This window comes from Ascaphus truei, chromosome 14, assembly GCF_040206685.1.
Source record: "Ascaphus truei isolate aAscTru1 chromosome 14, aAscTru1.hap1, whole genome shotgun sequence".
Lineage (NCBI taxonomy): Eukaryota > Metazoa > Chordata > Amphibia > Anura > Ascaphidae > Ascaphus > Ascaphus truei.
In genome coordinates, this window is record NC_134496.1 from 54,937,648 (window position 1) to 54,954,619 (window position 16,972).

General features: G+C 42.5%; 1 protein-coding gene across 1 annotated transcript; it reads right to left on the reverse strand.

The window, feature by feature from the left end:
- Positions 1–11,455: 11,455 nt before the first annotated feature.
- Positions 11,456–16,507, reverse strand: GMNC (geminin coiled-coil domain containing). The gene is made up of 5 exons (XM_075569465.1): positions 16,450–16,507; positions 15,343–15,517; positions 14,715–14,800; positions 14,173–14,289; positions 11,456–13,186 (listed from the first exon to the last, which is right to left on the reverse strand). The coding sequence occupies exons 1-5, from the start codon at positions 16,450–16,452 to the stop codon at positions 12,563–12,565; spliced, it is 1,005 nt and encodes a 334-aa protein (XP_075425580.1). The 5' UTR covers positions 16,453–16,507; the 3' UTR covers positions 11,456–12,562.
- Between the last annotated feature and the right edge of the window lie 465 nt (positions 16,508–16,972).

Genomic DNA, 16,972 nt, shown 5'->3' on the forward strand with positions numbered 1-16,972 from the left:
ACCAGGGCTACTGGGTTATTAGTTACCGATGTCCCTTTTCTGTCTGTTCTTTTAGATGTATACATACATATGGGTGTCCCATTCCTTCCAGACCTTTAAAGCAGAGAAGGAAAGAGGGGTAAGATGCTCCTTTTCTTTAGGGTACAGATGAAGTGGACTGGAGGTCTTCATTCAGACCCAAGTCCACTATTTGAGTAGCATTGCCCTATACCTTCAATTGCATTGGGGCTTCTTTATTTCTTTGTTCCTAAACATACAAATGTTGCATCATTTCTGTAGCTGGGAGCATTTGGTAATTAGCCCACTTTGAACCTTCACATACCACAAGCTTTTGCTTGCCTACGAGTAATTGCATTTCCAGACCCTTTTGCTGCTCTTTCAGCCACTGTCATTTATTACATGTACTGTATGAACTGATTTGGGGGTTGGACAGGTTACACCGAGCTGAAAAGGCACTGCGGAAACGGAATTGTCTTGGACAATGATTGGGAGTACAGTGCTTTTTATTTGAACTGTTTATTTCTAATAACTTTGGGGAAGCATATTTAGGGAACAGAAATAAGAAAGGGGAAAAATTATAACAGCAAAACAAAAATATATATTCATACAGAATCATAGTAACCAAAGCAATAATACACATGGAACAAAACGTGGAAAACAGACAAAAGGATCCGCTATCTGTGCACCGTCTTAAATAGAATCACGGAATTTCTAGAATTAAATTGAATCACGGAATTTCTAGAATTAAATTGAATCACGGAATTTCTAGAATTAAATAGAATCACGGAATTTCTAGAATTAAATTGAATCACGGAATTTCTAGAATTAAATTGAATCACCGCCCTCCTGGGACTTACAGAAAGAACACAGAATACAACGAACAAGTGGAGATTCCGATACATCGTTCCCTGTGAGCAGGGTCGGCTTAATACGAGGGTGTCTCATAGTCTCCATGACCTACACGTCTCCTCTCCGGCATTTCCTTCCCTTTTACAGTGATATCACAGAATAAATGGAACAAGATTACCAGTCATGAAGGAAGCATCATTTTCAAATACTTTTTCGCGGGTAAACTTGTTTCTTCAAAAGAAGATAAAGATGTCATTTAATAACTATTTTGACATGGCCGGTAGCACAGCATTCTTTAGTTGTGCTACAATCTGACTTGAATGATTCATCCCAGTTTGCATCAATAATCTAAATAGGCCAGGTTTTGTGACCCAACCTGCAGTGCAGCTAGCAGTCTTTCCATCGCCCGAGGGGTAAACACACTCGTTCCTTCTGAGCTAAGGGTCAGCACATTTACTACACGCAAACACAATTCTAGAAAGAAACAAATCACTACACAGAGGAGATTATTCCAAAACCACACAACGAACATTGTTCACAATATTCAAATCCCAGTTTATGCTGAAATTATAAACTTACATTTCTACAATAGTCGGATTTTACGGCTGCCACCCGCATGCCACATGGAAAATGCCACTGTTCTTTATGGTGAAAGCTGGTTTACTTTTGCTTGTTGCTAATACAAACTGCTCATTATTAAAAATAATACAAATATTTTGGCGGCAAAGAATACATGTAATACAGACAGTTTCTGTAACTTAATTCTAGTGGTGATTAGCTTAGAGTGAAGTTATTTATTTATAAAAAATGTGTTACCAGGAAGTAATACATTGGGAGTTACCTCTCGTTTTCAAGTATGTCCTGGGCACAGAGTTATAATGACAAATACATGGTTCCAAATAAATTGTTACAATGAGTGAAAGGGGTTATACAGTACATTATATACAAGACAGTGTATGCACAGTTAAAGATAATATATATTATAGGCGTATGTAACAGTTACAGACCAGATTAAAAAGTGAGACAGCTTTAGTTTTGAAAGAACATAGACTGGTGGCGGAAGTCAAAGTCTCCGGTAGACTGTTCCAGTTTTCGGGTGCACGGCAAGAGAAGGAGGAGCGGACGGATACTTTGTTGAACCTTGGGACCATGAACAGTCATTTGGAGTCAGATCTCAGATGATAACTGCTGCATGTGTTATGGATGAGGAGCTTGTTCAGATAGGCGGTTGCTTGCCCAGAAAGTATTTGAAGGCAAGACAAGAGATAACTTTGCACCTAGACTCAAGTGATGACCAATCTAGTTCTTTGAGCATTTCGCAGTGATGTGTGTTGTAGTTTCATTGGAGGACAAAGCAGCCTATTGAGTTGTAGAGGGTATCAAGTTTGCTGAGGTGAGTTTGGGGTGCCTTGCCATATACTATGTCCCCATAGTCGATAATTGTCATCAGCATCTGCTGTGCGATACGCTTTCTGACCCGCAGACTTAGGGAGGATTTGTTCCCTATATAGTACACCTAGTTTGGCATAGGTTGTGGATGTCGGGGTATCAATGTGCAACCCAAATGTTAAATGGGAGTCAAACCATATTCCCAAATATTTGAATCTAGTAATAGGGCCTAGGATATTATTATAGTTGGTTCTGATCTGTAGGTCCTTCATTGGAAGCTTTTCAAAATTAGCCTTGGTCCCAAATGCCATTGTTACAGTCTTGTCAATGTTTAGAAACAGGTTGTTTTGGGAAATCTAATTTTCAAGTCTCAAAAAGTCAGATTGAAGTACGTGTTGAAGGTCAGAGAGGTTAGGGCTGTGCGCATTTAAGATTGTGTCATCTGCATACATGTGTATTGAGGCTTCCTTACAAGCTGTAGGAAGATCATTAATGAACACTGAGAAGAGTAGGGGCCCCAGAACAGAGCCTTGCGGGACACCACAGGTGATATCCAGGGGGTTGGAGTTAGTGCCCGAGATAGACACATGTTGGGATCTTCCTGATAGGTAGGAATGAAACCAGTTTAAAGCATGCTTCCCTATTCCACAGCTCTGGAGTTTGTTAAGCAAGGTAACATGATCAACAGTATCAAAAGCCTTTGAAAAATCTAGAAATATTGCACCAGTGAGTTGTCCCATTTCCATTCCACACTGGATCTCATTGCAAACTTTTGGGAGGGTAGTTACCATGGAGTGTTTGGGGCGAAAGCCAGATAGGAATTGGCTAGGGAAATTTGTCTTGGTATAGCAATCACCTAATTGAGAGTGAACACATTTTTCCATAGCTTATTGTGGGAGAGGAGGCTGTGACTAAGAGAAAATAGATATACGGTATGTGATATAACACTTAACAGAAGTATTTAAAGGGACTAAAAGATCCCAAGTTCATAACCAGGTTGTAGGAGTAAACTGGGATATTCCTCTGAATCTCTTTTCTCTAAAATTCGGACAGGTGAACAGGCTAATTTCTCTGGCTAGCATCCTCTTTTTAATTAGAATTGCAAAAAGGTTGGATGGGGGAGATATCTTTTTAAAAACGAAGGACCTGCATAATTGAAACAAAACATAGATTTGTTTTCTGTTACTGTCTCGTACGTCGCTGTGTACTGTCCAGGAGACAGACCCGCAAGGCAGAGGTGGAGAGTAGAGAGCGACCTGTACCTGTGATCCGAATACTGAAGAGTAGAATAGTGAGGTCCAGGTCCGAGGTCAGAGCAGGAGAAGGCAGGATAATCGTGGTCACGGTTCCGGGGTCAGGGCTGGTGAAGGTAGAATCGTCTAGGCGAGGTAGTCGGCAAAAGGCAAGGAACCAGGCAGGCAGGACACGGCTTCGAGCAGGGAACAAGATTAACAGAACTTTGCACAGGGAGCAGGCAGGTGCAGTCAATAAATCCAGAATGAGGCTGACTTCCTGTCTCGGCGGTCATGTTGGTAGAAGCAGACATCCTGCCTCGGTGACCATGTTGGGAGATTCTATATTGATCCAGAATGAGGCTGACTGCCTGCCCTGGTGGCCATGTTGGTCGAGGCAGATGTCCTGCCTCTGCGGCCATGTTGAGAGATCCTTATATTCTCTTGCCATATTTAATAGTGGCCAAAATTGTGTTAAAATAATGGAATAAATTGCACTAATGTTAGCTTACATGTTTTAAAGGAAGAAGAATCCAGGCACGCCAACAGTCTATTTTCGTCACACTTTTTTCTTCACCAACTACCATTGGGGTTCCTGGACTCTTCTTCCTTTAGTACATATATCCTGGCTACTTGATCCTGTATTCTCCTGTGGCAGGACTGCTATAACGTGAGTGCGCCTACACCCTGAAAGCTCTATCTACTTATACATTCCATGTGGAAAAGATAATCTTCCCCTGTCACCTCTTCCAACTGCATATAACTCTAAACTCTTTGGGAACGGATGGAAAACTTGCATGAAATTACGTGTTTGAGAATTATAATATCATTATGAGGAGAGAATGTAAATGAAATTTTATAAATGACAGTGATTTATGTTGATTTAATTCAGTAAAGCATTACAGGGCTGATTCAGCACTAACACACTTATTGGAATAAGATTCGGATAATTGTTTCCAGTTAGACGAACTTTTAAAGCACTATATAGGCACATGCTGATCTCTACATTCACCCTGAGGTGATATTTGGCTTTGACTGCTGCTTGTCACCAAAAATCATGTGCAAAAAGCACATGAATTGTTAAAAGGGAAATTAGACTTATCATTCCCTGAGATGGACTGGAATAGTGGAAACGTTATCATGGTGAAAGTAGCAAAGAAGTGTATTTTTCTACCATGTGAAATAGATACATTAAAAAAATATGGAAAGAAAATATTTCCATCCCATGTTTGCGGTCAGTCTCTAAAATGCTTGTCTGACCTGTGGACGGGGATTATTCTGCTGTTTGCCTGCTCCTCAACATTTTGTCTGTGAGGATTAATCTGGTGTATTCTACATTTATAATCAATTCCTTTCAGAAACTGCGCAACAACTCGCAACCATTCCTTGCTGGATTCTCTCCTCTAGACCCAACAGAATCCAATCCTCTGGCATCCTTCCTGACATTTTCAGTGACCATGCAATAGTGTACTGTGTAAGGAAAATAAGACCACCCCAATCAAGTCCTAAAGTTCCCCTCACCAGAACATTTAGGACCTTTAACCCATGACAGTTTCTGGCTGACCTTACCACCTGCCCTTGGTGCAGAATCAACTTGATACCTGCAGTGACAGGCTATCCAATGGGAATTACCCCCCTCATGCTGACTTCATGAGTGACCGGAGTGGAGGTGACACAGGAATCTGTGTGCAGCCAATACTGGTGCAGACCCTGTGCCCGCCCCTTTTGAATCTCAGGAAGGAAGTGTCCAAATTGAAGCCTGAAGTTCAGCCCTTTAGGGGTGAGACCTTCAGTTTAACCTTCCCCTCCGTGGGGTGAAGAAGTGCTCTCCAGCTCCTCCTAGACCTGAGGAGGGAAGCAAGCTCCATGCAGAAGCACATGGTCTCAATTATTAACTGCTGGCCAAGCACCAGCCAAGGGCCTGAAACCCTTCTCCACAAAAGGCAACGCTGTTACACCATGATGCAGTGGCTGCCATAATAAAGACCTCATTTATATACTCCTGGCTGAGTTGCGGTCTGTTATCCAGGGGTATTGACACAATAAGAACTGTCATGGTAGGGACTGCCTGCAGCTTCACTGTAGCCTACCATGTCTGGAGGCGCTGTACCACCCTGAAGAGAACGTAAGGATCACCGTAAGCCTGTCCTGGTCCCCACCCCATCATGGACTCTCAGCTCTCCTGTACCCTCGCAGGTACACACGCACCATGTCATCAGTAGTAGCAACAACATGTTTCCAGAGAGGGGGGGGAAACAGGGCTACATATATAATGTATAAACCTGTTCATTTAGGGCAAGGAGAGCAGGGCAGCCACCTTGGGCCCCACGCCTTTGGGGGCCTCCTGTTCCCTTCTCCTGCCGGTGCTGGGATCCATCCGACCAGAGTGGGAAGTTGGAGGAGGAAGCGCGGGTGCCCCCCCACCCATCTCCATCTCCCCCCTCCGGTCAGTGAAAGTTGGATCCCAGAGCCAACAGGAAGTGGGAGAAGAGTGAGAGGAGAGACCCCCGGACTGGCAGAGAGAGGTGGGTCTCTGTGTGTGTGTCTCTGTGTCTCTGTTAATTTGTGAGAGGGGGCCACCTCCTGCAGTATCGCGTTGCCATGGTGACCGATGTCAAACGACACTGCAACGGCATATGATGACATGTTGCTATGGCAACGTAATGTCACATGTCGCCGCCGTGAGGTAATGATGCCACAATGTTGCCGGAGGATGGCTGCTCATCAAGGTAAGACCCCTTCACTTTTTTACACAGGGCTACCAGCGTGCCACCTTGGGCCCCGCAAAGCCTAAGGCCGCCATCATAACTGTGCCCAGGTCATACGCTCAAGCTCTTCATCAGTGAAGCTCTGCATCCTTATCCTAACTGGCTGTGCAGAAGCACCAGGTGCTACTTCCTTACCCTACCTGGCTGTGGAAAAGTGCCAGGTGCTGCATCCTTACCCTACCTGGCTGTGCAGAAGCGCCAGGTGCTACTTCCTTACCCTACCTGGCTGTGGAAAAGTGCCAGGTGCTGCATCCTTACCCTACCTGGCTGTGCAGAAGCGCCAGGTGCTACTTCCTTACCCTACCTGGCTGTGTAGAAGCACCAGGTGCTGCATCCTTACCCTACCTGTCTGTGCAGAAGCGCCAGGGGCAGCATCCTTACCCTACCTGGCTGTGCAGAAGCGCCAGGTGCTGCATCCTGAGACTGAGGCATGCTGCTGTCTCTGAATGCCGGTATGTGCTCTCAGTAATGGGCGGTAATTACCCAGTATTTATACTTTTTAAAACACTTTTCTGACATACCGCACATATGTGTTAATATCTACTGAGCATGCGTGGTATTAGATGTTAACGCCCATGTGTGGCCTGGTTCTGTAACGGACATGCATGATATCATTGCCATTGTGTATGTATGACAGTAAGGTTTAACATGTATGTACGTTCATAAAGGTTAACGCGTGTATTTGCACTAACATGTATGATGCACCTGCGCTACTGCATGTTACCGGACTGGTGAGTCTATGCTAATGAGAGACCGAATGGATGTTGTTTTTGCATAAATGTAGCTTTGTGTATCGCCGCTAATCTCAGGGAAAATAACGCCAGTGATCAATGTTGATAACAGATTGCTATAATCCCGGGGTGTGAAGATGTGTGAATAAATGAGCATGCTACAGCTGCAGCGGCCGTTATTCGAACAAATCACGGCGCCGATTTCGTGTGCTCTGCTGTACTCCATGCAGCATTAACGCGGCCAATCGCCCCGGGCACCCGCGCTTATCGCGTACGCTTTGTTTGTATTTCATGGATTCTGTTTCTTTGGGTGCACTGAAATGAATGAATTGTAATGTGTACAGTACTGTGTTACTGTGCTACTGTGCTACTGTGCTACTGTGTCACTGTGTCACTGTGCTACTGTGCTACTGTGTTACTGTGCTACTGTGCTACTGTGTTACTGTGCTACTGTGCTACTGTGTTACTGTGTCACTGTGTCACTGTGTCACTGTGTCACTGTCACTGTGCTACTGTGTTACTGTGTTACTGTGCTACTGTGCTACTGTGTTACTGTGTCACTGTGTTACTGTGTTACTGTGCTACTGTGTCACTGTGCTACTGTGTCACTGTGTTACTGTGCTACTGTGCTACTGTGCTACTGTGCTACTGTGTTACTGTGTCACTGTGTCACTGTGTCACTGTGTCACTGTGTCACTGTGTCACTGTGCTACTGTGCTACTGTGTTACTGTGCTACTGTGCTACTGTGTTACTGTGTCACTGTGTCACTGTGTCACTGTCACTGTGCTACTGTGCTACTGTGTTACTGTGCTACTGTGCTACTGAGTTACTGTGTCACTGTGTTACTGTGTTACTGTGCTACTGTGTCACTGTGCTACTGTGTCACTGTGCTACTGTGTCACTGTGTTACTGTTTTACTGTGCTACTGTGTCAATTTCAGGTGTTTAAAAACCAGAACTCTAAAATGCCAGTTTCTGCACTCGCAGCACTCGCGTCTTAAGGCGGGAAGGTTGGAAGAAATCCTGCGCCATGACATGGGTATTCTGATGTACACAACGCGTGAAGTGTTCGAATAACGGCCGCTGCATCTGTATGTGACTGTCACTATTTTTAACACTATAAAAAAGCAGTTTGCTTTGGTAAATCACGTGCTGGTTTCCGCCATTGTTACCACTCTGCAAACAATAATAATAACAAACTTGTGATTACTGGAAATATTCTGATTGGTTGAAAAGCAAAGAAACCGTAAAAGTCAGTACTTTCAAGTATCAAATAGCATTTTACTACTAGTATAATAATAATAATAATAATAATATTCACCTTCTATGCTGATTTCCAGATACTCTCTATAAAGATGAATATATGAATATATGGCATATAACTGGTCAATGAGTATTATATTATGACACACAGTTGAGTTGAAATTGGAGCTGTTTACTTTGTCAACATGATTTACCTTCCACCACCCACGAAAAATAAGATAGAGAAAACTAACTTTGGTGGTGACAATATACTGTAGTTGTACACAACATCAATTAGACACACAGATTACTCATATTTCACTGGGAAAGAGTCATATGTGTTTTTGAAAATATCCGATGACTTTAATATTGGACAATTGAAAATGACAAATAGGCCACTGTAAAGAACAGGTGAAGATATTGCCGGCAGGTCCTCTGCTTTTTGTGCTTGTGTTGTTATAATTAGATGCACTTAATGCCGGACCATATTTTACACCTGGGTGTCTTACTTTTTCCAATCTGTTAAGCATCTGTTAATGTGTTTGATATTCACATTAGAGGAACCACATCTCAGCTTGGAGTGGGAAGATTTGCTGTGTCCTCAGGGAGACGAGGACTTGTAAAATACATGGCAAGGTAAAACAGGAAACCTTATCACCAGAATTAGCTCAGGGAATCATGCTTACCTTGCTCAGACAAATTATTCATGTCCTAGGTATAGAGTGACAGACCCGGCTGAGAAGTGAAGAATACGGATGCTAAAGTGATTGTGAATATCAGAGAATAAACAGAGCAATACACAGTAATGTTGTATTTAATGCCGGATCGTGTGTGTTATTCTGCAGCAGACCTAGTGAATGCCCCTCCCACCCACTGTATCTATAAACAGAATTGCCAACATTATTCTGATTATTATTAGCGTTTATTTGTAAAGTGCCAACGCATTCCGCAGCGCGGTACAATGCTGGTACAGAGTTATGTACATTACATAAACCGTTACATAGAAATGTGGGCGGAGATGCACAGAAACAAAGAGGTCATGCGGGATCTGATCTTCAGAGCTTACAGTCTAGTGGGAATTAAGGACAATATTGAAACAAGAAGGTGAGGCGGCTGCTTATTGTAAGATAAAGAAAAAATTGCTGCATTGGCGGTTCACAGCCGTCCGATGGGACTGAACAAAAACCAATTAGTACAAAAATTAAAAATGTATTGTGCACAAAAGGTCATACACATGACAAAAAGTTACTCTGACGCGTTTCGCCCTAGAGGTAGGACTTTGTCAGAGGTGGTGAGGTTGCCGTAGTACATTCCTTTCCACAATATCGCCTCCGTCCTGAGGGTGAGTCCGTTGTTCACACAGGGAGTTTTAGCGCTTTCTACACTCAAACACTACTTAATCAGTGGCAGGATTAGAATGTATTGCTTGAGTGCATGTCTTTGCCTGCTTATTCTGGAGCATCGGTTATTGGGAGTTAAATCCTCCTTTCTTATTGCAGGATAAGGCGGGGTCAGGTTGGAATGTCTGACAGCTGAAGCCATTAAAGTTTGGGGGTGGGGCGGGGAGGGGGGGGGGGATGTTACATAGGGTGGCGATTGGTCCAATATCGCACTTATCAGAGTAGAAGTAAGGCAGAACGTGCACTTATTGTACTGCATTGATTTCCAATTATTTCAGATAAAATGGTTTAGAGAAAAAAAAATTCTATTAATATATTTTAAAAGAACATCATTTAATTGAATTAGTTTTTGCCCTAGTAAAAGAAATGTATAAGGCAGTTTCCATACACTATATACTGCTCACTACTCACTGATTATTTTGTATTTTTATATATATAGTCACTAGGAGCACTTTCAGCCCCTGTATGTATATGCATACGCCAGATACTGTATGTTTCAAACGTGGCTCCCGTACTAAAGAGTAACTACATGGATCATGTATGTAAGCAATATTCTTCTGAACGTATATCCTTATTGTTCTATGGGGGAATGCCTAGTATTATAGATCCCATGAAAGGGAATATTTGACACTAACAGATTGAACAAAGTAGCATCTGCATCTAACATTGATACTGGTACAATACAAGACATACAACTTTAATTATAGGCTATTCCAGAAGATGCAAAAACCAGAGGGATTAGTATTGAGTTTCAGTGCACATCAGCAGTGCTAATACTGTACATCACTAATCAGAGGTGACAGGCAGCCTGCTGATTCCTTGAGGGTTGTAATGATAATGAGCTCATAATAGTTTCATTTAAGATTAATTTTTATTTAACGCCTAAACATTTTTACATTGTGGCCTTATAGTTCAGGAGGCGTTGAGCCAACTGTTAACCAAATCTTAAGGATGGACAAATAGGAAAAGAAGGTTACTGTTGGTTAGATTATTTTTCTCATTCACTCAGAGACCTTTCAGCACCTGTGGGATAGACCAGGGGTGGCCAGCTCCAGGCCTACACAGCTTCCAACAGGTCAGGTTTTCAGGATATCCCCGCTTCAGCGCAGGTGGCTCAATCAGTGGCTCAGTTGAAGTCTGCACCACCTGTGCTGAAGCGGGGATAACCCGAAAACCTAACCGGTTGGTAGCTGTTGAGGAATGGAGTTTGCCACCGCGGAGATAGATTATCTGATTCTATCCAAATTCTTTCAGTGTCTCCTTAGCATTGAAGCAACAGGACAACGCAAAGGGTTAATTAAGACCTGGAATATAAGCACAAACAAAATGCACACTTTATTAAAAAGTGGAAATGTGGCTGAAGTTCTCAAACTAGTCAAAATGTATGCAAAAAAATGTGCAGCTCACATGGCCCTTTATATACTGCTTTTTTTGCACAATTGTGGTAAAATTCTGCCAAAATTGGCAAGTATTGTGATCTTTCTATGAAAACGTTTAAAAGGTCAATTTGAAAGCATTTCTTATCAGAAGCGTGAATACCCGAGCAGGCACTTCGTGTGTGTGTGTGTTTGTCACCAAAATTGTAAAATGCTACACAAGACATGCTTGGTTTGTCCCAGAACTCAATTAACTTGAAAGAGCAAAACTAAGCGAGTGTTTTTTAGAATTGTTTAATAAAAGGATATGCATCGATTCCATTTTATTACTGCAGACGCTACGCTGTCCAAAATAAAATGTAATCCTACACATTTTTATAACCGTGCATAGAAGGAACAAGAGATGTTGTTCGTGTTCTTCTGCATTAGCGGATATTCAGGTTGTACTCTCACAAGATCCATATCAGAAGTTAAATTTAAAAAAACTTCAAAAACAAGTATTTCCTTTTTGGTTTTATTTACATTTTTAGTAAACATCGGGAGACACAATAATCAGTCAAAATGCACCAACATGTTTTTCTTCAACGTATGATTGTTCTCATTTGACTGCAGAGAACGTGGAATTAATAGATGCCAAGACAGTAAATGAGAGACAAAAAAAATCATATTTGTTTGGTCCTTTTGGAAAATCCCTAAAAATAAAATCAGAGCAGCAAAAGTGTAAGAAAGATTTTATTTTGATGATGAACCAATATACACAGAGCTCAATGGGGATTGTTCTCTAAAGTGCCTTAGTGCTGATTGGCAACGAATGCACTAAACCCTATCGGCTTGAGAGTATATGTGTAAGTTCCTGATCGGCACTAACTCACTCTAGTGCGTAACCCCCATGTTCTGTGGAATTTAGGTAACCAATCTGGCAGTGAATAGAGTTAATGGTTTAAATCTGGTTTAACATTTATAAGAATAAATAAACCATAAAATTAATATCCAGTTTTTAGCTCCGAGTGAACTATAATAAAGTTTATTATTGTATCATATTGGGGAGCCTTATTTTATTTAGGCAGGGTGTCTTATGGTAATAAAATCTACCATATGAAACATAAAGGCAGTGATCAATTTATTTAGTCATAGGCAAAAATGGAATAGTTCAGGCAGCAAAGAAAGAACTCGTGCAAACACAACACAAGTAGGACAGCATAGATTAATTGCATATATAACCCAACAGAAACAGATACTGTTAGCATATCCTACATTTTTCATGGAAAAAGTATGGTACAGTCATGTACAAAATCATGTAAACAAATGAATATGCCTTAATAGGACTGGGAGCCTGTCTAACCCATTCGTCAATTAATTGGTTAGAAGTTATAAAATTCAACCATTAGGAGATTTCTAACTAACCCCATCTGCCATCAAACAGTGGGGTATTGTCCTTCGATACTGGGAATCGTATCCCTTTGGTGTCCTGAAGTGGCACTCATGGGTCTTCATGATTCTATTCTCATTGGAGAGTTAAGTGCAAAATTGTTCTGTAAACACACAGATTCTGGCAGTGTTCTCACACCCTCACATTCATTCAGACTGCTTGGGCACCCAGGTAAACTTCCAGCCTCCTTCTTCATCCCTGCGGACAAATGCTTGTCCCTGGGAGAAGCTGTGCGTCTTCACATTGCGGTGGGGGTTCAGGGATGTGGAGAAGGCAACTTCTGTTTTGTTTGGGGAGACATCAGGAGTGTAATAGATAGGAGACCCAAATGGGCTGACAGTTTCACTTCTTGGCAGTGTTGCAGAACTACACTGGGATGGAGAGTAGTTTGGCATGTAAGGTGAATCTTGATTGCAGGAACTAGCAGTGTGGCTGTGGATAGGGGTCATGTGGACATGACTATACCCAGAGGGTGAATCTTGAACGTTGCTATAGTCTGTAACCTCCATCTTGTTGGCAAGTTCGGAAGGCATTGCACTGTAGTCAGCCAGCATGGAATCGTCAATAGTATTGATGTCTTTCAATCCCAGAGTCTGCAGAACCCAGTTATCTACAGCAGGAGTGGGCTGCTCTTCACAGGCAGTGAAATCATTGAAAAGGTTCCTCCGGGCTTTTTTGGGGTGAGTGTCAAGGGAAGGGAGGCTGCTCACTTTAACCTTTCTTTTCTGTGGGGCACCAAGTGAATTCTGGGCATTTTGGGACAGCAACTTCTGCAAAACAAAAGTTGACAAACTATTAGACTCCAAACACAAAAGACGATAAAACAATATCAAGGTGTTCTCTGCGGGGTCACTTATTAAGGTTTCACTCCCGTTGTTTACCAGGGCCGAAACAAGACCAGCTTTATGCAAGTAAAAGCCCATTACTTGATGAGGGAGAATATCGTGTTTGATAAACGTGAACTGTTGATATATTTACCCGTAACTCAGAGATGGAGAATGTACGTTTTAATAGCCTTTCATGGTGCATTATTGCAATCTCTGTTCTAATGAATCATACGAAAGTCCAAATACGTAGGTTTCCTACAGATTACTTGTATTCTCTGCAGAGCCTCCTGAAGTTAAAGTCTCACTAATGACATTTGTTTATGAAAGGATTTGTAAAACTATGAAAAAAATGGATGAAAGTGTGTGGCATTCCTGCACATGGATAATGAGCAGGATTTGTCAGTGGTTGCAGAGGAGCTAACCAGAGCTTAGCACAGCAGGGGACCCAGTATAGGTACCTGTGTAATTTGCAAGCACACTGCTTTCTGAGCAGCACAATGCAGCAGACAATGTGGGATTTCACTGCATAGCTGATCTGAGTGACAGTCGGAGGGTGTTAACCCTGAAAGCTACTTTGCACTGAACAATTTAGCTAAACAAAGAGCTGCTACTTGAGAAAAACAGTTAAGCAGCAATGAGAAGCTGTAAAAGCTCACAGGCTAATCTGTCTCCTTATCTGGTGAGATGCAAATCAAATCTTGATATGTTTGTCCTGATAATTCTGTTTAATTTCATCTTCTAGATAATAAACAATGTACAGTAGGCATTCGGAATCAACAAACTCTACTCTGGGTCTGGTTAAATCAAAAAGGAAGGAAGCCGCCAACATACTTTCACTAAAGGAAAGTTATCCCTGCGGAAGTATCTTTGTGATCAGGAATCAGCCCTGGATGGATCATGCTGTATTTGTTTAGGAAACAGCTACACACCTTTGTCTTTTCCTCCAAGCATTTCACGAAGGTAGAGCTCAGGTACTGCTTCAGTTTGCTGTTCTCGTTATGAAGCCTTGTGAGCTCCTCTTCCTTCTGTACCAGGGTTTCCTGGAGCTATAGAAGCAGAATAAAGGGGTATGGTTCATTACATTCTAATATTATTGTACAATAGATATATTTCAGAGGTAGGTGGGTGTATACAAGCACATGTTGGTTCTGTTTATCTTTAAAATATGGAATAGTAGAAGACTTGTTATCTCCCTAGAATGTGTTATTATCTATATCTCTTATGGTGCAGACACTTCACCAAGTGACCACTGCTCCATACTGGAGACAGATCTATTTTAATGGGTGCTACTATTGGCCTTCCTTGCATTTCAAAGGATCTGATGATTTCCTAATTCTGGTGGTTAATGAGTCTGCACTAAATGCCACCATTTACCATTACAACACGTGGCTGAATCCTTGTAACCTTTAACCCTTTCAAAGCACAGATTACACTCTAACTCTGCATAAGGGTCCATGGCACAAACATTTACCTGCTTATTTGTGAACATCTGAGAAGACAGCTGGTCCCCCCAAAGATAATCATCTTGGAGTGTGCCCCCAACATTAATGTACTGCCCTGGAAGGAAACAGAAGTAAAACTATTAACAAAAACGCATTCACTGGTTCTAAACACATGGATCACATACAAATCAACAGTGGATTGTTCGGAAATACATATAAATAAAATGTTATTCTAGAGAAAAGGTGCCACAAGATGTATAACTATCAATGTGTGACTACAGCTTGGGCTCATCTAATTTCCTCTCTGCCGATGGGCTACAGACACTCTTATGCTCAAATAAGTCGCACACAAATTAACATGAACGTGCCAACACACATTTCTCATTAAACACCTGAAAATATTCCCAAGAGAAACTCTCTAATACAGGCTAACAGGTTGGCACTGAACTGAAATAGTAACGTTTCACTATACTTGTTGGGACAATAATAATTACCAGTGAGATGGATGTTATCATCATCATGAGATAGTCAAGGTGTTCAGGTGAGGTGATGGCAACCCAACTCCTACTGACCAATTTCAGAAGGAGACACTGAACAGCCATGTACTCCCTGCCTAATGATTGTAGGTTATAGGTATGGAGGAGAGGGGACACTTACCATGGGCTTGTGGGCCTTGGTTGCTTGATCTGTTGTCCAGGAGACCAGAAGCCCAGAGAGAGACCCAGGTCTCCTTGGAAACATCAACACTGGCTGCTGACGTTGAGGAGAAGTAGGGGCCGCCATAGCCCTGGCCCCCTGCAAAGTACTGGTCTTGGCAAGCCAGAATGGTGTTCTGCAAAATTAACACAGGAGGAGGACTTGGTTAGATATTGGTCAAAAAAGACCTTTGTGTTTCAACAAAAGCAACACTCTTTGGGGAGGTAATGCTAAATTCTCTCCTGTAAGACACTAGCCATTGATTCAATATTGTCCTGCTGAAAATGCTCACACAGCTTTATGAATGGGAATCCAGATCAGCTGGCAACGCACTTCCACATGGGCACTGAGCGCCCAATGCATGCCAGTGTCCCAGACACCAGCACACTGCAAGCTGCCTCCATGGCGAGCTATACTCACAACCTGCAGCTGCAGGTGCACAAGTGACACAGCAAGCACATTACCACAACATAGTTGCCAATATACATTAAAAAAAACCTCCTGACCTACAAAGGTTTCAATCCCACGACAAGCACATTACCGAGCACAGAACAGGCAGAGTAAAGTAACATAGTGTAGGGTAGGGAGACAATGTTACACATGTTAGCATTGGGGTGTGGTTACCACTGAGTGCAGGGGATCCTAAGCGGAGTCCTTCCCTGGTACCTGAGCTCCGGAGATCAACTGCACACATATTCTCTCCCTATAGCCTACCCTACACCATACCTAAGGGGTCAGTGCATAGACATTAATGTGTGCATACCCTAAGCCTGACCCTGTGCTCAGTTCTGCACAGGATCTTGTAAACAGAACAGCAAAAGTCTCAACCCCAAAACTGCAAGTCACAGGTCAGTTTCCTTCAGCAAACTCCATAATACAAGATCTCCCAAGAAATATCTGTCCAAACTTCCCAAGGAAACCAGGTAACACAGAGCTCCGATCTCCCCTACATTGTATGCACGAGAACTCCCACAAACCCGAGCCTCGGGAACAAGAACTGCATCCACAGCAATGGGGGTCCCTGGGAGAGGGGTGTGCACAGCACGGAGCACACCGCCAGCCACTTACCATCACGCTGCTGGAGTGAGATATACTGTATGCAGACACGTTTTCATTAAAGCCTCGCTGAGCTTTAAATGGAAGTGAGGGTGTGTTCAGAGGAGCCAGCCCTAATCTGAGGAGGTCCCAGGGACGCCCCCGGGCTCTCTGCTAACCCCGGGATCTGATTTGATGCCAATCTGTCAAATGTGTGACGTCTCCAAACAGCCATACAGAACAAACCCAGTCCATTAACACATTACCATACAGAACAAACCCAGTCCATTAACACATTACTATACAGAACAAACCCAATCCATTAACACATTACCATACAGAACAAACCCAATCCATTAACACATTACCATACAGAACAAACCCAATCCATTAACACATTACCATACAGAACAAACCCAGTCCATTAACACATTACCAAACAGAACAAACCCAGTCCATTAACACATTACCATACAGAACAAACCCAGTCCATTAACACATTACCATACAGAACAAACCCAATCCATTAACACACTACCATACAGAACAAACCCAA

What these genes read in the sequence shown, in the direction of transcription:
- GMNC (XM_075569465.1), bottom strand. An exon ending in CCAAGGCCCACAAGCCCATG is followed by an intron (nt 14,801 to 15,342) that starts GTAAGTGTCCCC and finishes GTTTCCTTCCAG; the next exon opens with GGCAGTACATTAATGTTGGG. An exon ending in GCTTGGAGGAAAAGACAAAG is followed by an intron (nt 13,187 to 14,172) that starts GTGTGTAGCTGT and finishes TTTGTTTTGCAG; the next exon opens with AAGTTGCTGTCCCAAAATGC.